Source organism: Acipenser ruthenus, chromosome 9 (genome assembly GCF_902713425.1).
Source record: "Acipenser ruthenus chromosome 9, fAciRut3.2 maternal haplotype, whole genome shotgun sequence".
Classification (NCBI taxonomy): Eukaryota; Metazoa; Chordata; class Actinopteri; order Acipenseriformes; family Acipenseridae; genus Acipenser; species Acipenser ruthenus.
Genome location: NC_081197.1, coordinates 31,112,054 through 31,136,884, shown reverse-complemented (window position 1 = coordinate 31,136,884; position 24,831 = coordinate 31,112,054). Strand labels below are relative to the sequence as shown.

Sequence of the window (24,831 nt, the reverse complement as noted above, 5' to 3'; positions counted from 1 at the left end):
TTTTAGAATTCTACAATGGTTTTAATAATTTTGGAAGTCTCAACATGATAATAACCTTTTTCTGGATCACAGAAAAAGTGGCTAATTTTTCCTTTAGACCATCTTTATCAAAACTAAATTGCAGAATTTCCTTCTGTAAAATGCTTTTCAGCTACAGGGTGCTCTCTCTGGCTGAAATGTAAACATCCCAAATTGCTCCCAGGAAAGTAATAATCTCCAACACCACATTCAAGATGACAGTTAAACTAACTGCATTATCTTCTGAGCTAAAAAAAACATAGTGTAAAAAGAATGGGTCAACCTCAGGAATTATACTTCTCAAAAGACTTTGGCAGATCAGCCACGGAAATTATTTTATTTCTAGTTCCGAGTGGCTATAGGAACACCAACTTTAGTCAAAATCAACTGCCAAGTAAACTCCAGAAAAGTCACTTTTTTTACTTTTGCATTGGTTTCCAGTAGACTTTTGCGATACCATTTTGTAGTTTCTTTGATTACATGATGTTAAATATAAGATCTAAATTATGTTCTGTAACAGGGCAAGGAGCCCTGTACATGATTATTTGTTTATTTTTACAACGGGGTACCCCTCCGCCCCTGGGCAATTTATTATTTTGTATTTGTTTGGTATTATTATTATTATTATTATTATTATTATTATTATTATTATTATTATTATTATTATTATTAATTTATTTATATGTATTTATGTATTTTTAAATGACGGCGTAGCCATGTGTTTGTTTTTTTATTTTTATTTTGTGTTCTGGCAGAGGCGAGGTCGGCAGCTCCTCCTCAGCCAATAGTAATAGTAAAAACCTTGCGTAGAAGATGGTCACCTGCATAAAAGCCTGCAGCTCTCTGCAATCTGTGTGGGAGCACAGAGGAGAGTACGGGAGACCGAGAGGAGAAAGGAAATTAAAAGTAAAACCAACCATTCTAGGAACAGTGACTGCCCAGCCTGACCAAGGATTGTTATTTTTGTTGTTTGTGATTTGTTTTATTTAAACTTTTATTTTCGCTCTGTGAGCAAAGTGGTTTTTTTTATTAAAATATTTTATTTTTTTGTTTAAATAAACAGCGCAGCAGCACCTTTGCCCTGCAGTACTTGCTTCTTTGTTTCCTTCCTGCAGCTGGTCTGACGTCACCACACAGCCATCCCTGTCACATATTCATATAGTAATTTTAATTATGTCTCAATCCAAAGATTCTAGGTGAGGCAAAACTTGTTGGCCATAGCTGTATACATTTTGTTTTTTTATATCTTAAACCTTTGTTTACTAGGGTTTACTACATTACTGCCACGGCAATAATACACTTTTAAAATACTGTGATTTTATATTTCTGACAATACTTGTCACCTAGACAGCCCAAAGAAGAAATGAATGTTCTCTGCTCTCTTTTTATTTTTCACAGTGAAATGAAATACCTTAGCCATAGAGAATGTGCCTAACCCCCAGAGAGCTGAGTTCTGTAATATTGCTGTATTAGAGTTCTCTGCTTAGACAGATCCTTGTGGACTACCGTTTGTCAAGATCACTTGTATCACAGTGATTTCTCACCAGGTCAAGGGGAGAACTCAGCCCCTACTGAGTTTGTTAGCCCCGTTTATGGATAAGCACCCTGAACTAACCTAAGGACCACATTACCCTCTTACTACAAGGCTGCCTTTTATGTTGAATTATCTTAATGCAGTTCTAACTATAAAATATAATTAACACCATGTTAACACTATGTTTGGGGGGGGGCACAGGTTACCATCCCTTGGCCTAATTTAACTGATTATAGGAAAATCAACTGTTAGGTCACTTAAATTCATAAACACACAATGTAATTGTACACATACAGCACATGCATACATTTTAAATACATTAAAACAGATTAAGGATGATTGTTATAGATGAGACAATACATTAATTAATAAAGTTAAAGAAACAGTGAGAAATATGTTCATTTTCTTTTTAATGTTTTGAAAATCTGCCCTGAAAGACCAGAAGCATGTGGGTAGGTGATTAATGAATATTACTTGACAATGCACCTGTAACAGCACCATAGAGTGAACATCGCACCATTTTACTTGAAAACCTACCTACAGACATTATCATAATTGCATATGTATGTATGCCTTTAACTCATACCTTAATATATGACCAGCCATCTGCTTCTTTCCTGTTACTGACAATTGCCATAAAATTATATGTAGCAAAACATAAAAGATAAACATAAAAGCAAAACCAGTAACAGCTGTTTGGTACAACCCTTGGGTTTTATAAATGGCAAACTTTAAATCTGATAGTAACTGTCAGTGTATACATTAGGCCAGCGCTAGCCTTTACTCTACAGCCACACTGAGAAGCACAGCCACCAAGAACCAGATAGAATTTTTTTTTAAAATAGCAGTATATTGTGTTAACATAAGAAGTATGGGTCACAATTGAACGTACATTACCTTCCATCCATGCCTGCAGTGTGTCACGTCTGTTTGTTTATTTAAAGTAGTTTTGAAAGGTTTTCTGATATATTTTGAACTGTTGTCACTGGGCAGACAGGATCACCAAGAGTCAAAAATCAGTATTTCAAATGAAATACACAAGGCCTGAATCTCAGGCAAATGGTGCTTTTTAATGAAACATATTTGAGTCAGCAAAGCTCCCTCTCCTGATAAAAGTAACAAAGTATCCAAATGGATGTGCTGAATCTACTTTAAATATTAAAGTGTAATTCAAGTACCAAAGGAAGACTGCCTGCATCCTGACACTTCCTGCTTCCCTCAGTGCCCAAGCTTATTATAGCTATGTTTTGGGTTTTTTTTTTTTCTGATGGGGATAATTCACTGCTGAGCTTTTTTTCTTTGCTGCATGGGCACTGTGTCTCATCCTGGATAATACATTTATTTTAGGGTTTCAGGTGTGAGACAAAGGTCTTTTACAATGTTATCTGTAGTCTAGGCAGATTATATTTCACTTGAAAAGAAACCCACACTAGCGTGTAGAGTAACCATCTTAAAAACAGAAATACTACTGTGATACACTTGTCTTACCAAAGCACAATTTTATATATGAAAAATATGAAAAATCCATGCATGCAGTAAACACATGTAGAAATCAGTGCTGAATTTGTTATGACGAACACAATTTATTAGGACATTATTTTATATACAGCACAGAACACAGCTGTGGACATTCGTGAATTTTTGTTTGCCTTTGCTCTTACCAGAATAAAAAAAAAATGTAATTTTAGACCATCCTTCCATATTGTCAAATGTATTTTTCTTTGATTTAGCATCACACAAGATTACTGTTGCACACACAGAAATCAGAGGTATAGCACACTCCTGATACAGCCAGGAAATAGACAAGGTCAATTCGGAAAATAATGTCAATACATTTTCATCATAATTTATTGTTGCCATATATATATATATATATATATATATATATATATATATATATATATATATATATATATATATATATATACCTATGGCAACAACAAATTATGTGTAAAAAACGTAATTTGAATGAAGTCTGCACACAAATAATTATGGTTTTGGCATATTCCAGAACAATTCCAGTGATATATAGAAATTATAGAGCCAAAAAATCTAAACAAAATTCTCAGACTGTAGATTCTTGATTTTTATTGCTGTAGATTTTGATAAGCCAGAGGGAACTAAGCATGAACTTGTGAATAAGTATACCAGTATTTACAACACATGGTAATATCCTTATAAAAAAACATAGATCCATGAATTTGATTTAATAAAGAAGCAGGCACATGTGAATTATGGAATTATCAACAGAGAAGGGAGGAAGACTTGTTTGCCACATGCGTGGTGGGTAACTGCCATGGGGTAATTAAGTTACAAATATATTGCTCCTTTAATATGTGACAGAAGTGTGATAATCTAAAAATGAATTAAATAATTTGTTGTACAAGGAATAAAATGGTTTTAATTCTTAAAATATTCTTAAATCCTGTATTGTTTTTTAACATTTACATAGTTAAGATAGAAAAGTATGTAGCAAGTGGAGAAGAATATCAATTAATTACCTTGCTGATGAGCAAGTTGAGCACATCAGCTGTAACAGTCTTAATCTGTGTCAGCATCAATGTTTGTGGAAAAGGGAAATACAGGAGTCAGGTAGCAATTTGCTTCTGAATGCATGAAAACACATCAAATACCAGTGCAGTGTGCCCCAGATGATAATATAAAAAATAATCTAAATACAAACTAGGACCCAGCAAGTCCCAGTAAACTGGATGCTCATGTTATTTGAAACTATTTTATATAGAATCAGTCTATCTTATTTATAGTATATAACATAGCTAAACGTGATTTGTACCAGTGTTGAAAGATCTAGTGCTGAACAACATTTCTGAATTCAACAACAGAATATCTGGCTAGTTGACCTGTTCAAAATCGCACAGGGTTATTATAGGTTTAAAGATAATTTTGTCCCCATACTTTGTACTTGTTATTTAAACAGAACATAGGATCCCACAGTAAAACAGCAATCTGGCTGAGCTGGGCCAGCGAGCTGCAGTACACTACATGTATACCGTATGGATTGCGAATGCGTATCCTGTATAATGAAGAATAAATCAATAAATGAATAAACACTCATGGTGTGCTCTGGTTGCTTCACATGTGAGGATTATGGGTTATTATTAGGCTGTCTTCATTTGTGGAATAACTGCATTGCTCCATGAACTTTCATCTGTATATTGCATGAATTCAATCCTTGTTGAAGCACATTTACAAGAAACTAACGACGGCAACGGGACAATAAAAGGGAGATTCAATTGTTCAAGCCAAATGAGAGGAACATCTGGAAGTTCAGCTCACATGTTAATGCAATGGGGCTGGGTTAAAGAATCTCTTCAGTACACAGCCTGTAGCTCTCCAGGGATCAGATGGATGCAACTGTCCTTAAAAAAGTGCAAAGATATCACCGCAACTGCTAAAATAAAGTAATGCCCTCTACATCATAAAAAGTGGTGGTGTATAAGTTATGAAAAGAAACCTCTAAATAAACATTCAGGTATGTGTTGATTGCGATGATAAGAAACCCCTTTTTAGTTGAAAATTATGCCATGTATTTGGATTTTAATTTAAAACAGGCACATCAGCACGAATATATTTAGTAGGTGTGGTTGAGACAAGCTTTTTCAAATTCTGTGGGGATCAACATGAAACGCCAAGCCCAAGTTTATGCCAAAATCAGCAGCAGAGTCTCCAGGAGTAGCTATTAAATAATTGTTCCTTCTAAGAGATCACATTCATTTATAGAGTTTGGAGACTATTAACTTTAGATAGGAGCACAGGTGGATACAAACATAAGAATTTCTAAATATTGTGACATTTTTGTCAGAATTGTCTTTTTATTTGTCTGTCTTTCTAGTTCTCAGATGGATGTATTTAAACAAAATACAGGAGCATCTGTTTTTTGTGTGGTTATTTTACCGGCATAACCATATAGGCAGAACAGGCGGCCACCTAGAGCGGCAAATTGAAGGGGCAAATTGTTTCTTGTTCTGCAAAACTTATTGCTGATGTTATGGAACCATATGGAACCGTATGCAAATTTAGTGTAAAGTAAACAGCGATTAGCTTTCTATTGTCCTCAAACTAGGGGGCGTGTGTGTCAGTTCTGTGGTGTCCTGCACATATATTGTGAGCTATAACCCTGCAATTATTTAGTTTTGCTTCTTCCCCTGGCTGGAATTCACATTGTTGTTTGAATCAGCGTTGAAATAGGTAAGTGGATTGTAGTTTCTTATGTTATAATTGTTGCTTGCTTAGGTAACCAGCCTACACTTAAATTAAAAATTTTAAAAAGTAATTAAGTTATCCAAACTGTGTTGGGGCGTGTTGGATTGTGAGGTTGATGCAAATTTAGTGTTAAGTATATGGCTCCAGGCCTAGAGGGTAGTATAAATTGATAATCAGTGTCTTAGGACGCCAGCCATTCTAAGCGCCAGCCAGTCTAAGGGCCACAAGTCCAAGGGCAGTCTGAGCTGTGGCAGTCTGAGCGAGGACAGGTAGAGCAAGGTCCTTTTCCAAATCTCTCCCAGTTGCTACTAGAGGCCTCATTCCAACTCTTTACATCATCTATATTTAAGTAACATTATTAAGGTGTTTTAACTGGGTGATCCACTGTTGTGATTAGTACCAGGTGAGTGTGGTTACATTGAATATGGGTTGATTTGCAATTTGATTGTTTTCCACACAGCTTTTGTAGTTGTGTGATCCCATTGAAGTGCATTGAAACTATTGTATTGCTTAAGTATTGTCTTAGCGCAGTTTAGCAGCTGTTAACCAGTTCCCTTGCAAAGTGAGGGTGCAAGGAGAGGCTGTTGGAGAAAATCCTAATCTAGCAGCGCTCTGCTATGACTGTCTCTCACATCCCTGATATTCTGTCCTCTCACTCCTGTCCTCTCTCTGCCGATGCTCCCCTAACTCCTCTAACCTCACCCCTCTGCCTCTCCACCCTCCCACTCTCTCCCCTCCCGCACTCTCTCTGGTGCCCTCTGGAAATGTCACTCTTCTGCTAACAAAGCTGATTTCATCTCTACCTTTGCCTCCCACTTCTCTCTCAATTTCCTTGCTCTCACTGAAAACTGGCTCTCTCCTGATAACACTGTAACTCCTACAGCCCTGTCCTCTCTCCACATCCTGTCCCATACTCCACGTCTCGCTGGACGGGGAGGTGGGACTGGTCTTCTCCTCTTTCCCTCCTTACTCTTTTCTGTCCCCTCTGACCTCTCCTCACTCTCTGTTAACACCTCTGAATTTCATACTGTCCAACTAACCTCTCCCTGTCAACTCCTGCTAATTGTACTGTACCATCCCCCAGGACCTCTCGCTCACTTTCTCGATGAAGTCGAGTATCTCTTCTCCTCCCTCCCCACTCTGTCTACCCCAACTGTCCTGTTAGGTGATTTCAATATCCATCTCTCCAACCCCACCCACTCTGCCGGTTTCCTTCCTCTCCTCCACTCCTTCAACTTCTTTCTCTCTCCATCCCCTCATACCCACAAAGCTGTCCGTCAAATGGACCGCCTTCTCCAGGGCCTGCTGCCTCTCCAACCTCTCTGTCACTCCTCTTGATCACTATTTCATCTCTTTTTCTCTGTCTCTCCCCTCTCTCCCTACTCCACCTACCCCCACTGTCACCTCCCACCATAATCTCTGCTCTCACTCCCCCTTTGTCCTTTCCTCCACCGCTCTCTCTCACCTCCCCCCTATCCTTCTCCCTCTGCCGCCCCCCCACCCCCTCCAACCCAAACACCCTCTGTCTCCCCTACTAACTCATCCTCCTTCTCCTCCTTCTCTCCCCTCCCAGACTCTGACCTCTCCTCTCTCCTCCAGAGCCACAAACCCACCATGTGTGCCCTGGACCCCCTCCCCACTCACCTTGTAAGCCCAAACAGACTTTCTTTTGTTTTAATATATATATATATATATAATTTAAAAAAAGAGTGAGGAGGGAGGGCGGCAAAAATCCTTGAGCTGGCCCTGCTCACAGACATGAGTCATAATATATTGTTATACTAGTGGGGTCTAGTGTATATGAATATCTCCTGTGTTTGTATTGTCAACTGTATGTATTGGTTGTGTTTTATGTATTGAAACCCCCAAGCACTCCCTCCTCTGTCTCTGAAATTGTTACATTTGTGTGGCGGGAAGGAGCCTTGTTATATAAACTCGGAGCGGGAGTATTGGCGCGCTCTGATTCCCAGCTGCGTTAGGGTGAGGTACTGTACTGCGGGACTGTGCTGCGGTATGCGTGTACTACACGGAGGGCCTTGCAGTGCTGAATACAACCTCTGTACTGTTACATTGTTTTCTTAATAAATGGTTGGTTTCAGTTAAACTGGCTGAGTCAGTGCCTTATTTTCTGCCGCCGGATAAAGCAAGCCTTTGGTCTCCATCCACCCTCCAACGATCTGCGAGACTCGCGCAGCGACCTGCCCGGGGTAAGCCAGTGAGTAAGCCGAACGAGATGGACGGGCAGGAGGTAACAACTGGTGTCAGAAGTGGAGATCGCACAGAGAGGGGAGATATGGACGAATTAAAGGCTATGCTGGTGCAGTTGCTACATAGTCAGAACGAGTTAAAATCGGATATACAAACTAGCACTAAGGCGGTCCAACAGATTTGCAAAGTCGAAATTGCAGAAACTGCAAGCCAACTCCGCGACGAAATGGAAGAGGGTCACAGAAAAATCAGGGAGAAGTTGGAAGGCTTCGAGTACAAATTACAAGCGGTTCGCAAAGCCGCTGTTGGCGAACAGAACCTGCTGAAGGAGAGGATCGAGCAGCTAGAAAGACTGCCGACTACAGCGCTCTCCAACCCCGCTGCACAACAGAGCCCGCGGACCTCGCTTCCTGCTGCTGCTTCAGGGTCTGCACAACAGAAAGTTAAACCAAGCAAGTTTAACGGGAAAATGGACTGGGCAGCATACTACGAGCACTTCGAGACGGTCAGTGCACTAAATGGCTGGAATGACACTGAGAAGCGTGCCCAGCTTGCTATCAGTCTAGACGGAGATGCTATGACTACACTTACCTTGCTGCAAACGGAGGCTGCGTCCGATTATAGGGGGCTGGTGGATGTCCTGGCTCTGCGCTACGGGCGATCGCAGAAGGAACTTGCCAAAGCCCAGTACGACACCAGGAAGAAAAAGCCAGACGAGTCCCTTGCTGACTTTGCTCAGGATCTACAACGTCTCTTCGCGCTTTCATTCGCTGACGTGCCGGAGAGCTGCAGAGATGCTTTGCTCATCGATAAATTCATCAGCTTGTTGCCGGACCGGGAGTTGAAAATCCGACTGAGGGAGGGGTCTTTTCGCACACTCACCGACGTACTCAATCAAGCGATTCAGCTAGAGTGCATCTACGCAACCGTTGGTGAAAAGAAGCCGGTTCAGCACATCGTTCGCCGCACTCAAAACCAGAATGACTCGACAACTGGTGAGTCTGCTTGCAAGGGAATGGGAGGTAACAATGATCTGGTTATAGGGGAGGTGTTGGCAAATTTGGTTGAAAAATTGGACGCCATGGGGAATGCTATAATTGATTTGGGCAACTCTAAAACGGCTAAATTTGATGGCGAGTGTCACTATTGAACCTGGGAAATAATGTAAAGAGGCCTCTAAAACTGTGTTTAAGGTTGGGAAACTGGGGACTGCGTGTGGTTTGGTTATCCGCTGTGTCATAGAAGGGTTGCATGTCGATGCCGTAATAGATACCGGATCAAATTTGACTGTAATGAGTCCCAAGCTATTCGAGAAGATAGCACCAAAAGTATCAGATTGTAGTGCTCCGGAGACTTGCAACATTAAGACTGTAACCGGAGATGTTACGTCAGCAACTAGGACTGGCGAGCTAAAATTTCTGATTGGACAATACTCCTTTCATCACAGGGTCTGGGTAGCTGATATTACCGACGAGTTGTTAATGGGTTTGGATCTATTACAGGCACATCGTGGGGTTTTAGATATGCAAAGAAATGTACTGTCACTGAATGGCACAGAGCTTGCATTAAGCCACACGCAGACCGAATCAGAACCCTCATTTTGTGGGCGTGTTGTAGCGGGGCGTAGACTTACTGTTCCTGCAGGCTCTGAGATACTCGTAGCGGCCGAGTTAGACTGCGAAAGAGCTTGTATCTCGCAGTGGGGCGTAATCGAAAATGATCCTAAAAACAAAGACTACCCTGACATCTTAGTCGCAAGATCTGTAGTAGATCTAAAGTCGAAAACGGTGCCCATAAGGCTGTTAAATATCTCCTACACCGACAAAGTGATTAAAAAGGGTCAAGTGTTAGCTGAATGGGAAGCAGCAACAATTGTACAAGCCGAGAGCGCAGAGTGCTGCTCACGCAGCCAGCCGCCACCCAGTGGTGATTTTAAGAATTGCCGTAGACTAAAAAGTGGTTTAGTTCTCAGAACACTGCCTGACTACTTAACAGGTTTGTGGGAAAGCAGCAGAGCTGAGCTAAACGAGGAACAACAGAGACAACTTAAAGCATTTCTGATTGAGCACCACAATATTTTTTGCAAAGATGAGGATGACTTTGGTAGGACTGCATTGGTAAAACATAAAATAAATACTGGCAATGCAACACCAATTAAACAGGCCCCTAGGAGGATCCCAATAGCTAAACAAGGGGAGGTGGAAAGCATTGTTAGAGACCTCAAGAGGCAGAGGGTTATTGAGGACTCCAGTAGTCCATGGGCCTCGCCTATAGTACTAGTGAAGAAAAAGAATGGCAGCACTAGATTCTGCGTAGACTATAGGAAGCTGAATGAGGTTACTGAGAAAGATTCTTACCCTCTGCCGAGGATTGATGACACACTTCAAGCAGTGAGTGGTTCTGTGTGGTTTTCCACACTTGATTTAAAGAGTGGGTATTGGCAGGTGGAGGTCGACAAAGCTGATAGAGCGAAGACGGCATTCACAGTTGGGCGGGGCTTGTACCAGTTCAATGTGATGCCCTTTGGTCTCTGTAATGCGCCAGCCACCTTTGAAAGGCTTATGGAGAGGGTGCTGGTGGGCCTGCCATGGGAAGTCTGTCTTGTTTACCTTGATGACGTGCTGGTGCACGCACGCACATTTTCACAGGCATTAAGTAATTTAGAACAAGTGTTTGAGAAACTCAAGAAAGCTGGTTTAAAACTGAACCCTGCTAAATGTTAGCTGTTTAAAAAGGAGGTGGCTTATCTTGGACACATAGTTAGTGAACAGGGTGTTGCTACAGACCCCAACAAAATAGCAGCAGTTAGCAACTGGCCTAGGCCAGTAAATGTAACTGAGATACGCCGCTTCTTGGGTTTATGCTCCTACTATCGGAAGTTTATTGGGTCGTTTGCAGACATTGCTAAGCCGCTGCATGCTTTGACAAAGAAGGGACAGATGTTCTACTGGAGTGAAGCATGTGAGAGTGCTTTTATTCACCTCAAACAGGCTTTAGGCTCTGCCCCTTTATTAGGTTACCCTCAATTTAACCTCCCATTCACCCTGGACACAGACGACAGCGACGTGGGAGTTGGAGCGGTCCTTTCACAGGTCCAGGATGGAGTGGAGAGGGTCATAGCGTACTACAGCCAGACCCTGACAGCACCGGAGAGGAACTACTGCACCACTCGCAAAGAACTGCTAGCTGTGGTAAAAGGTGTCACACATTTCCATCATTATTTGTATGGCCGACCTTTTGTTGTACGTACTGACCACTCTGCTTTACAGTGGCTTTTCAGGTTCAAGCACCCAGAGGGCCAGATTGCAGGGTGGCTGCAACACCTGCAGCAGTATGAGTTTAAGGTGTTACACCGGCAGGGCGTAAAGCATGGCAATGCTGATGCTCTCTCTAGGCGGCCCTGTTCTGTTACTAATTGCAGCTTCTGTTCGAGAGTAGAGCAGCGGGAGTGTAGCAAGGTGGGAGGGGAACATGCTGCCACGGTTGAGAAGGGCTGTGAGGGAGGTGCTGGAAAAGGGGACTACCAGAAGGGCCAGTGCGAAAGTAATACAGCTACAGAGCCACTGTGCCGGTTAACACGTGGAGCTGCTGCAAGGCAGACCGAGCAGCTTATTGAGGGTCACAGTGCTGAAGAGCTGAGGGCTGCACAACAAGCTGATTCTGATTTTCATCCTCTGTTTGGCTGGAAAGAGAATGGGGGTCGTCCACGGTGGGAAAGTGTGTCACACCTCAGCTCAGACGTCAGAGCATACTGGGCTATTTGGGATAGTATAGAACTAAAAGACGGGTTACTGTATCGTAAGTGGGAGGCTCCCTCGGGTGGGCGCTGCAGGTATCAGTTGTTAGTTCTAGGGTCCCTGCGAAGTGAAGTGCTAACCCTGGCCCACAGCACCCGAGCCGGTGGGCACTTTGGGGTAGACAAAACCCTGGGGAAGGTAAGGGAATGCTTCTATTGGGTAAAGTGTCGGCAGGACTGTGAGAGGTGGTGTAGGAAATGTACAGACTGCGCAGCGAGGAAGGGTCCACGGAGGCGGGGCCATGCTCCAATGCAGCAGTATGTAGTGGGGGACCGGCTCCAGCGTGTAGCAGTCGACATCGCTGGCCCATTTCCAAGGTCTGAGTCTGGCAATCAGTATCTGCTGGTTGCTATGGACTACCTAACTAAATGGCCGGAAGCCTTCCCCATTCCTACCCAGGATGCCAACACAGTGGCCCAGACACTAGTCTCTCAGATGTTTACTCGGTTTGGCGTGCCCGGTGAACTGCATTCAGACCAGGGCCGCAACTTTGAATCGGAGATTTTCTCCAGGGTGTGTCAGCTGATGGGTGTGCGGAAAACACGCACCACGCCACTAAGGCCTCAGTCTGATGGCATGGTGGAGAGGTACATACGCACTCTCAAAAACCAGTTAGCCCTGTTTGTAGATCAGAACCAGCGGGATTGGGATACTCACATCCCCTTACTGTTGTTCGCCTATAGAACGGCTAAACATGAAATGACACAGTGCACACCTGCACTACTGATGTTTGGAGAGGAGCTCCGTTCACCAGTGAGGCTGGTTTATGGAACTCCCGATGCGTCTCTTAGCTTTGAGGATCCCCTGGACTATGCTGATTGCCTGCAGCAGTCTCTCGAGCGGGTTCACCGGTTCGTAAGGGAAAACTTAAAATCAGCTGCTGACCAGGTAAAGCGGCGTTATGATGTAAGAGCTGTGGCTGACACTTATGAAGTGGGAGACAAAGTGTGGTTTCATAACCCACGGAGGTACAAGGGTAGATCACCTAAACTGCAAAAAGATTGGGAAGGGCCATATACAGTGTGTAAGAAAGTAAATGAGGTGGTGTATGGCATTAGGAAAGATAACAGGTCCACACCTAAAATTATTCATCAGGACCGCCTTTGGAGGTACAATGGGGAGTAGCCCTGTAGGTTAAAATAAATAAATAAACCCATACAACTGGGAGCAATGTGGTGTTAATGCAATTTGGTGTCATCGGGACGATTGACCCTTAAGGAGGGGGTATTGTTATACTAGTGGGGTCTAGTGTATATGAATATCTCCTGTGTTTGTATTGTCAACTGTATGTATTGGTTGTGTTTTATGTATTGAAACCCCCAAGCACTCCCTCCTCTGTCTCTGAAATTGTTACATTTGTGTGGCGGGAAGGAGCCTTGTTATATAAACTCGGAGCGGGAGTATTGGCGCGCTCTGATTCCCAGCTGCGTTAGGGTGAGGTACTGTACTGCGGGACTGTGCTGCGGTATGCGTGTACTACACGGAGGGCCTTGCAGTGCTGAATACAACCTCTGTACTGTTACATTGTTTTCTTAATAAATGGTTGGTTTCAGTTAAACTGGCTGAGTCAGTGCCTTATTTTCTGCCACCGGATAAAGCAAGCCTTTGGTCTCCATCCACTCTCCAACGATCTGCGAGACTCGCGCAGCGACCTGCCCGGGGTAAGCCAGTGAGTAAGCCGACCGAGATGGACGGGCAGGAGGTAACAATATCATAGCAATACCTTTATCACTAGATCACAATGCAAAAATCTCATCAGAAGTGAAGGCAAACAAGAACAATGTTAGGGGTGAATTCACCTTTAATAGTCAGATTGTCTGCACTATCTCCATTACTCACTGTACAAGGCACACAACTGCAATGCCATGAAAAGGTCCCTGATCCTTATTTGAATCCATAAATTATGAATCTTTACTATCTAGAAGCTACTTGGGTCATTAGCACAATTTTTACTGTTAGGTAAAAAAAAAAAAACTACAATTCACAAATTCAGAATATTTACATATTATTATTAGACGTTATTAGAAGCGTTTTACCTTTCTGAAAAAAAAGTACTTTAGACATTTTAGAATAAAATAGCTTTGATGATCTAGCCCATGTGTTGTGTTGCTTTTACACATGTTCAATATCCACATAACAAGAAAATCAAGTCTGGTCTGACAGATTAGACAAGCCATGGCTTTAAATATACAGGCTTCAGAGCTTTCAATAAACAAAGTGTTTTAGCAATTCAGAATCATTTCACTAACATTTTCTTTTTTTTTTTAAATTTAGTAGTCACCAATTAATTCTAATTCTCCTCTGGACTCTTGACCGGAAGGGCGTGGTTCAATCCCTGTTGGGGGACACTTCTGCTGTACCCTTGAGCAAGGTACTTTACCTAGATAGCTCCAGTAAAAACCCAACTGTATAAATGGGTAATTGTATGTAAAAATAATGTGTAAAAAAATAATGTAGTTGTATGTAAAAATAATGTGATATCTTGATAAGGGTGTCTGCTAATAAATAAATAATAATAATAATAATAATAATAATAATATCCAATTGTATTTTAAGCTCAGCTCACCGCTACCACCCCTGTGCTGACTCGGAAGCGGCGAAGACAAACAAACGCTGTACTCTGAAGCGGGTGCTGTCAGTTGACAGCTTTTTTTTTTTTTTTTTTAAGTCTGCAGGCCCACCATGCAGCCAGCCCCTGGGCAGCATGCAGCCAATTGAGCGCCACCCCCGGGAGCTCCCGCCCACGGTCGGCAGTGGAATAGCCTGGACTCAAACCGGCGACCTCCAGGCTATAGGGTGCATTCTGCACTCCACACGGAGCGCCTTTACCGGATGCGCCACTCGGGAGCCCCCCTCACTAACATTTCTGTTCCCTGACTTAAATGTTACTGTTTATAGAAGCATAACCTAAATACATCCTCATATATTTAGGTTATGTTAAAAAAAAACACATCAGTTTCAAAATAATAAAATGGCAAACAAGATTTAAGTAAGCTACTAAATTAATAATACTGAGAAAAAATGTCTGTAAAAGAAATTTAGATCAAAACAAGAGGCAGGGTGAATTAAAAAGACTAACAGCTACGCCTACATGCTAATTTTTCAGTATTTACAGTGCCTTGCGAAAGTATTCGGCCCCCTTGAACTTTGCGACCTTTTGCCACATTTCAGGCTTCAAACATAAAGATATGAAACTGTAATTTTTTGTGAAGAATCAACAACAAGTGGGACACATGAAGTGGAACGAAATTTATTGGATATTTCAAACTTTTTTAACAAATAAAAAACTGAAAAATTGGGCGTGCAAAATTATTCAGCCCCCTTAAGTTAATACTTTGTAGCGCCACCTTTTGCTGCGATTACAGCTGTAAGTCGCTTGGGGTATGTCTCTATCAGTTTTGCACATCGAGAGACTGAAATTTTTGCCCATTCCTCCTTGCAAAACAGCTCGAGCTCAGTGAGGTTGGATGGAGAGCATTTGTGAACAGCAGTTTTCAGTTCTTTCCACAGATTCTCGATTGGATTCAGGTCTGGACTTTGACTTGGCCATTCTAACACCTGGATATGTTTATTTGTGAACCATTCCATTGTAGATTTTGCTTTATGTTTTGGATCATTGTCTTGTTGGAAGACAAATCTCCGTCCCAGTCTCAGGTCTTTTGCAGACTCCATCAGGTTTTCTTCCAGAATGGTCCTGTATTTGGCTCCATCCATCTTCCCATCAATTTTAACCATCTTCCCTGTCCCTGCTGAAGAAAAGCAGGCCCAAACCATGATGCTGCCACCACCATGTTTGACAGTGGGGATGGTGTGTTCAGGGTGATGAGCTGTGCTGCTTTTACGCCAAACATAACGTTTTGCATTGTTGCCAAAAAGTTCGATTTTGGTTTCATCTGACCAGAGCACCTTCTTCCACATGTTTGGTGTGTCTCCCAGGTGGCTTGTGGCAAACTGTAAACAACACTTTTTATGGATATCTTTAAGAAATGGCTTTCTTCTTGCCACTCTTCCATAAAGGCCAGATTTGTGCAGTATACGACTGATTGTTGTCCTATGGACAGAGTCTCCCACCTCAGCTGTAGATCTCTGCAGTTCATCCAGAGTGATCATGGGCCTCTTGGCTGCATCTCTGATCAGTCTTCTCCTTGTATGAGCTGAAAGTTTAGAGGGACGGCCAGGTCTTGGTAGATTTGCAGTGGTCTGATACTCCTTCCATTTCAATATTATCGCTTGCACAGTGCTCCTTGGGATGTTTAAAGCTTGGGAAATCTTTTTGTATCCAAATCCGGCTTTAAACTTCTCCACAACAGTATCTCGGACCTGCCTGGTGTGTTCCTTGTTCTTCATGATGCTCTCTGCGCTTTAAACGGACCTCTGAGACTATCACAGTGCAGGTGCATTTATACGGAGACTTGATTACACACAGGTGGATTCTATTTATCATCATTAGTCATTTAGGTCAACATTGGATCATTCAGAGATCCTCACTGAACTTCTGGAGAGAGTTTGCTGCACTGAAAGTAAAGGGGCTGAATAATTTTGCACGCCCAATTTTTCAGTTTTGTATTTGTTAAAAAAAGTTTGAAATATCCAATAAATTTCGTTCCACTTCATGATTGTGTCCCACTTGTTGTTGATTCTTCACAAAAAATTACAGTTTCATATCTTTATGTTTGAAGCCTGAAATGTGGCAAAAGGTCGCAAAGTTCAAGGGGGCCGAATACTTTCGCAAGGCACTGTATGTTCAGAGGAATTACATATGCTTAGGAATAATGGTCTTTGAATAAGTAACAGCAATAACAGTCCTCAATGTTTACATCCAGGAAATGAAATCCTCTCAGCTTATCAAACCAATTCCTATTTCCACTGGGACCACTTTAAATGAATATTTAAACGGCCAATGCCTTGAACTAGGCTGTTAAGATGCACTCCTCTTAAGCCTTCATAATTACCCGATCTCTTCTTAACTTGGTGCTGCTGACATAAATATAGACATTACCTGCCATTGGAATCACAGGCTTTCTGGGTCTACAGTACTTATCCTAAATGGAGTAATTAATTATAATAATTACTATAACACCCATTTCTGTATCAACAGGATTAAAGAAATAACATGTTGTGGCTACAGTGCCACCACAATAAACAGTTAAAGGTCAGTACACAGCTAGCTGTGGTGAGCAAAAAATATTAATTCTGCTGTGAAAAATGTTTTCCTTTTGTTTCAATAACGTTTATAAATGTGTATGATGTGTATGTCTTTATGCTTTGGGCAAGTAGCTCATGGTTCGTAGAGGAAATCAAAGCTGTGTGTTGGCAGGGGTAAAAAGATTATCCATCAATGTCAAATTGGGTGGCAATTTGCTTAAGCTGCTCAAGCAAGACACAGACTGTTGTGTTGCAATAGCATACGTATGTCATAATACTAAGAAAAACTTGTAGAATTCAATGATAAACCTCTTGACAGTACGTTTTTCTCAATGTCTTCAATCGAGACTTTTGGTCAGAACGCTCTTATACGATTGCTGTATTATTCCTACAGTACCACCATAGTGTGTTTTACAGTTCCAATGAGACGCAACAGTATACACCCTAGTGTTATTAATGTCCAGGGCTGCAGTCAATCCAAGTTCAAAGGCGCTATATGGCTCACGAGTAAAGGGGCTGTAACTTATGATGATATTATCATGTAAATGGAAAGATATCCATATATTAACTATGGGGTTGTGGAGGTTTGTAGACTCATGTTTGAAGGTGGAGCTGAAAAGATCACCTTATCAACAACAACAAAAACTATTATTATTATTAGTAGTAGTAATAGTCATAGTATCAGTAATAATAATAATAATAATAATAATAATAATAATAATAATCATAATCATAATCTTTATTCAGGATGGAAATAGTTTCAACAAGGTCAGAAGTTGCCAAGGGCCCTGATTTTTGTTTGCAAATTTAATCAAATTAATCTGTTTAGGTGTTTTTGAAGGGTAATCAAGATTTCATTATTAAACTGGATACTTGAACACTGAAGCTGTGTCACAAGCTGGTATGATTCACAGCAATAAGTTAAGAATCAAGCGAGCTACCACATACATGTGACCGCTAATTCAAACTAATATGTAAAAAGGTCATCAAAAGCATTGTGCTTTATGAAACATAAATGTGCAATTGCAGGTGTGTATTCATTGTAAAAACATCTTGTTTATCTGCTGACTTTAAAAAGTGTGTTCAAGGAAAAGGGTTTGTTCCCTTGAGTAAGACTTTGCATTAAAAAAGACTTTTAAGGGGCTTTATTTCTCCTTACCTTAGACACTCTGTTGGCCACCTCCCTGCCAACAGTGAGACCCTGGACAAAGGTGCGAGCAGCAATGAATGCTCTGGTAACCTGAACCTTGAGTTTTCTTGGCACATCTCCGAAAGGCTTTAGCTGGTCTGTGTATTTGCTAATGCATTCCAAGTAGTCCTCTGTAAAGTGGTACTGTGTGTTCACCAGCTGAAACATCCGTTCAAGCAGTCGAGCCCAGAAATCATTCAGCATCTCCTCCAAGTTAACGTTCCCACCTGTGTAGTACCTCTTTAGCTCTGCAAACAGGTCCTGAAACACCTCTGAGTTCTGCATGTACAAGTGGCCGTACGTACGCACAAACATGTCATTTAAGGACTTCTTGGTGTTCTCCAGGAGCTCCCGGAAGAATTCTGAAAAACAGGATTTTGGGGGAAAAAGAAAACAGCAAGTTATAGTTTAAATAAGAATATGAGATGCTGATGAAAACAAAAACCTTTCCTTCATACACAAGGCTTTGTAAAAACAGTGGCGAGGGGGGAAAATACGATAGAGTTAACATTTTATTAAATCTACTAAACGCTTATAAAATACAGACGACAGATAAAATTACAAACTACAGATCCTTGAAAATATTTGGTAATGTTCACTTTTGAAAAGTTGTTTGAACAATTGCAGTAAAACCTGTTTAATCTAGAACCTCTACACACCGGCATTCTGTACAATTCTACATGATTTTTTTGGTCCTGACCAAATCCCTGTCGAAATGGATGGTGTGATACCCTCTACAATCCATAACCCGTCTATTCTGGAATCTGGCATGATTTTCAAATCTCTTCTGCCTAAAATCAACGCAAATTACTGTGCAATCCTGAACCAGGTCATGTGATTTTTCTTTTCTAAGTTTAAAACTAGTATAAAAAAACAAAAACTAATTGAAAAATGTAACATCTCAAGGCAAACCATTTCAGACATTCTGAAAAAATGCCTAAGTAAAAGCAACACAGAGAAAATGTGAAAGCCGTCAGAAAGCTCTCTGAAACCTTGCATGCAGGTACAGTACGAATAAATGAATATCTTTCTATGGGAATGGTTTATACAGGTTTGTGCTAATGACAGGTATAGATTTTGTTGAGACATTATTGTGTTTACTATACTACATATGTACAATAAGAAGGTTTATCTTTTTAAGCGTTAAAACTGTTTTGTCCTTTTACCTTTGTTACGTACAGCATTAGATTATTTTTTGTATACAGTAACTCTGTAATTCAGCACACTGTCTAATCCAGCACAATGTTCCAGTCCCAAGCAACACTGGATTTTACAGGTTTTACTGTTCCGGTCCCAAGCAACACCAGATTTTACAGGTTTTACTGTTCCTGTCCCAAGCAACACCAGATTTTACAGGTTTTACTGTTCCTGTCCCAAGCAACACCAGATTTTACAGGTTTTACTGTTCCTGTCCCAAGCAACAACAGATTTTACAGGTTTTACTGTTCCGGTCCCAAGCAACACCAGATTTTACAGGTTTTACTGTTCCTATCCGAAGCAACACCAGATTTTACAGGTTTTACTGTTCCTATCCGAAGCAACACCAGATTTTACAGGTTTTACTGTACAGTATCAATAACAAAAATACTACGCCACACACACTGTGAAGTTTTATTCGCTTGTGAAACTTGCGTTTAGCCTGAGCTCTATGTGCCCAAATAAAAACAAACATACTACCCTTCTCTAAAGGCATCCTGACTTGCATGCATAACTAGAAGACTTTTTACATGAGGAAAGTTTTCATTTGACAGAATACAAATAAATAATTAAGTAAGTAACACAACAAAAATGTAATTACCATTTTTTTTAAAAATAAAGACGTAATTACGACTTTAAAAAAAAAAATACAACTTTTTGTAAAGCTATTTCCTTTAAACAAAACTATGGACTGACACCGGAATATTTTAATTTAAAAAGTATTTTTGGATGGCAAGCTAATAAAGTCATACTCTGATTCACATATGGTGTTCAAATTCCATTCTGTAACTGGTAAATGGGGACTTTGCAGATTTATTTCAGGTCAGCTGTGTCACTGTCTAGTCATGCAGACACTTGGTGTCTTGTTATTTACTTCTACACAAGTGTTTATGACTGTAAGGCGCTGTAATTCTAAACTGGCTGTCAGTTGGTGTCCTTCTATATTTCAAGTAAAGTACTTAGCAAGCAATGTGGTGATGCAGTTTTTACGCCCTTTCAATTGCTTTAAAATTATCACCCTCACGTTTAATCCCGACTGTGAGTCATGTACAGTATGTTCTACTGAATCAGACAGGAGTTTTCTGATCAATATTTCTATAAAAGAGTTGTGTTTCTTATTTTACAAGAAGTCATTTTCTATGGAATCCCATGGATAGCTCTAAATAATTGAACAACAAAACAAACATAATCAGCCAGTACTCTTGTGAATAGGTTTCAGAGCATATTATTGGGAAACAAAGTCCACAGAGGTCGACTTTAATCACGCTCAGCATTTTGACAGAGCTGCTATAATATTCATTTACTGTAGTTTGCTAGCCTTTGTCGATATTTCAATATGCTAGGAGTCAAAATGTCATCCTGGTCTGCTGGAAATACGAAGAGATAACCAGATAGAAGGACAGCATTTAATCTGGTATGCTCAGTAGGAGAGCATCCCCCATTACACAGTGCAAATCCCTGTGTAAAAAAACAACACAATCATTAGGACTTTGTTTCTATTTGTAATCAAAACAAGGGAAATTATGTCCTCCACCATATTACAGGGCTCTCAGCTAGAAAATGCTAGTTTTATTTACTGTATAACTTTCTATTGTGGGCATGCATGTAAAATTAAGAATTTTAACAGCACCTTCCTGGCTCATTATTATTATTAATACATTTCTTTAAACAAAGCAACATGATGTGCCCCACCCTTGGTATTTACACCATCAACTCCCCCCCCCCCCCCCATTTACCCATTCTTCTTAAGATATGTTAAAGTGAAAAGTGGTAGCTTATTAAATAAGTCAAAATGTCATTCAAAGCTGCCTTTGTTAAAAAACATTATCCATTTGAGACTTGCTAATGTCTCACTAAAGTAATTTGTAAAATGGCATTGTTTGGAGAACAGCCTCCAGAAGTGTGCAAATGTATCCCCGGTGTCTGTTTACCCAATTGATCATCTTTTCACAGTACAGACTAATGGCTCTTTGTGCTCCAGCCAAACTCCTGCACTCAGATATCGTCAGCCACTGACTTCAACCCCCGCCTCCGTCCTCTCGAATTGATGAGATGCTAACCTTTCACAGGATGAGAGACACAAGGTGTTTTGGAGATAATACAGTTCAAATAAGTTTGTCTCAAAGACCAACTCCATATCTCTTTTACTTGCGGGTCACCTGTAGAACCATTTTCAAGTGGAATGCTTTTAGTACTTCCAAGCTTTACTGATGCCGCTTAAAAATTACTGAGTCCAAATGGCATCCCTGGAACGTGATTCAACACAGAAACTACCACTTAAGTGAGAGCGATATCTTATAGCAGAGCTATGCGGTGGCAGATCTGAATGATGCCAGGCCTGTCATGTCACACTAGCTGGGGTCACTGAATCGGTATCAGACCTGTGCTATGAGGTTAGTATAAGATGTGAAGAAGGTGAATCAGACTGTTAACTTTTGCTGCACACCGAGTCTTATTAAGGATGAACAGAATTCAGCTGATGATAGACACTCAATATGACAGTGTGTTAACTATCTGATTATCGGTATGAATCTGCCACAACACGTTACCTCACATCTGACTGAAGCAAGGCTGTTTCGTAAGCCTACAGTAGTATATGTTTATACTCTGGTGTAGCAGCTGTACTTGGAGAGAAGGTTACTGAAACATAAAAATGATGGTAGCTGTTAATGACCATTCTCCTGAGTCGACCATTGTTGGGCAGCAAACACGGGTAAAAAGAGTGTGTTTGTGTTGATTAACTTTTTATACAAGTCTTGAATTAACTTTAATTACTGTGTATTAAAGATGGGCTAGGTACTACTCCAAATAATCAATGGCACATTTTCTTCTAAAAAAAACAAAAAAAAAACACCAATTGCAATTCTTCCTTTTTGAAAAAAAATGGAGGTAATAATAAATACCTGCTGGTTCTGCCTTCACCGCCGGGGGTGGACTACCTGCCGCTCCCACCTCCACCAGCAGAGGGTAACTACCTGCTGGTTCCTCCTCCACCACTGTTCGAAGATTACCGGCCACTCCCTCCTCCACCACAATGGGAGGACTGCTTACCGCTTCCACCTCCACCGCCATGGGAGGGACTGCTCCTGCCCTGCCTCGCTCCGCCCAAGGATGCCTGCCTCACTCTGCCCAAGGATGCCTGTCTCGCACCGCCCAAGGATGCCTGTCTCGCACCGCCCAAGGATGCCTGCCTCGCATCGCATGGGGTTGCCTGCTACTCTGCATCGCCTGGGGTTGCCTGCTGCTCCGCGTCGCCTGGGGTTGCCTGCTGCTCCGCGTCGCCTGTGGAGCCACCAGTCACAGGGTACGAGGGAGAAGTGGAGCTCCCGCTGCCGCCTCCATGGCCAGGGGCTCCCCTCCTGAGTTCACCTCCCGAGGGTCCGCTGCTGCCGTCGCCTCCCGAGGGTCCGCTGCTGCTGCCGTTGCCTCCCGAGGGTCCGCTGCTGCTGCCGTCGCCTTCCGAGGGTCCGCTGCTGCTGCCATCGCCTCCCGAGGGTCCTGTTTTGCCTGGGGTCGCTACCAGTCCTGCCATGCGGCAGGAAATACTGTAGCTGGAGCCCCATGAAGGGGAGCTGCCAGCCATGAAGAAGGGGGGGAGGTCAGGAGACCAGCTCCCCAGCCACACTTTCGCGGCAGGAAATACTGTGGCTGGAGCCCCATGAAGGGGAGCTGCCGACCATGAAGAAGAGGGGGGCAGGTCTGGAGACCACCCCCCAAATTTTTTTTGCCAGAGGAGCCGGCCTGTGCGTGGGCCATCGGAACGCTACAGCTTTTTAGGTGGGAGGAAGACATCCCACCGTGGCCGCCACCTTTGGCCCGTTGCTGCCCAGTTCCTGGGCCGGGACTGCTAGCCGGGACTTTGGGGACTAAGGGGGGAGGTGGCCGAAAAGGCCATGTGTGCTGCGCACAAGGGGGGGGGGGGGCATGTGTGGCGGAGTGTCACGCCCCTGTTTATTATTATTTGTATTTGTTTGCGGCGCGGATAAAAGCGCCGGGTCTTTTGTTATTGTTTTTGTATATTTAAAAACCCGTGAGGATGCGTGGCTGATCAGCTACTGATTATTTAACTAGCTGACAGTCACGCATCCTTACCAAACGCGTGCAGACTGTGGCCGAGGGGTAATAAGATAATTAACAGCTAGTTAACTCCTCGGCCAGAGTATAAAAACCTGCAGCTGTCCGTGCTGCAGGGTTGGGTGTACAGAGGGGAGGTACGGGGAGATAGAGGAGACAGAAAATAACAATTGCTAAAACGTGCTGGATTAGCCAGCACGACACTTACTTGTTTGTCTGTTTATTCGTTTGGCCCTCGTGCCCTTTGTTTTGTTGTTTGGTTAAATCTGTTGTTTTTGTTTATTTAGTTAATAAAAATCAGCTGAACGCCATTGTGTTCAGTTTCACCCACCCATCCATTATTTTGATTCAGTTACTTCCTGGTCCGTGACATCACCACACCTCACCACTGCAAGCCATCCTGCCACAAGGGGGCATATGTGACTGGGAGCCCTGCCCCTGTATATATTGTGTGCTATTTTTGTAATTTATTTGTATTATTATTATTATTATTATTATTGGTATTAGTAACATGTGTGTTGTGTTTTGTGCGGACGGACGAAAGCTGTCCGTCATTGTTTACTATTTGAGACCGGCGAAAATGCTGATCTCAAAGTGTAGCTGGTGCGGATGGGGTTGAATCCCTGTAAAAGCTTGTGGGAATGTGGCTGGAGCCTTAATAAGGTCATTGTTTAATAGGTAATTAAGGCTCCAGCCACAGATATAAAAGACCCCGCTCATTATGGGGAGAGTGTCAAAGGAGAGAAGTAAGTCTGTGAAAAAAAGAAATAATTGCTACGTATGCTGGTTTCGCAATCAGCATACTACTTGTTTAGTGTTTGTTTGTTTGGCCCTTGTGCCCTTTTGTTTTGTAGTGTCTTGTGTTTGTTTAACTATTTTGTTTGTATTATTTAATAAATGCACTGAGTGCTGTTGCGCTTCAGTTTCGCCCAGTTATTTCCTTGTTTTGGTTTCTGTTCTGGTCCGTGTCACCGCAGCTACGCACTGTAGCCATCCTTTCACACTCCCACATAACCGATAAAAACAACAATAGCTTGGTACAGAAGCAGATTGTCACAGCTAAAACAAACGTGAAAACAACACGCCAGGCACATCAAGAAAAAATTGAAAAAGCACTGCAAAGAGCAACAGAAAAGTCAAGATACACAGGCAACATAACTTGTATAAAAAAGGCTATTATCTTCAGTGTTCGTTAAGAAACATTTGTATTCATATTTACAGGTCAAATGCATTACAATATATGCTGCATAATAAGAGCTACAGTAATACGTTTTCTCAGCTTATTCACAGCTCTACTGAATGTAATATAGTCAGTTCATTTTAATCTAGTGAGAGATTACTGTATTTTCAGAATGGTTTTCAGTTTCCGTATCTAAATGAATTAGTAAAAATACTTAGCAGAGACAAGTGACTGCAGCGGGATAGCCTACTTATTTTAAATGTGG

At 41.8% G+C, this 24,831-nt stretch overlaps 1 protein-coding gene across 2 annotated transcripts in view; it reads right to left on the bottom strand.

Annotated features, from left to right (window-relative positions):
• Window positions 1-24,831, bottom strand: part of LOC117405946 (glypican-6-like) — a 327,104-nt gene that overhangs the window by 139,131 nt on the left and 163,142 nt on the right. For both annotated transcript variants that reach the window (XM_034009496.3, XM_034009497.3), the window contains exon 3: window positions 18,086-18,477. In XM_034009496.3, coding sequence (XP_033865387.3) covers window positions 18,086-18,477 — 392 coding nt within the window. The remainder of the gene's footprint in view (window positions 1-18,085; window positions 18,478-24,831) is intronic.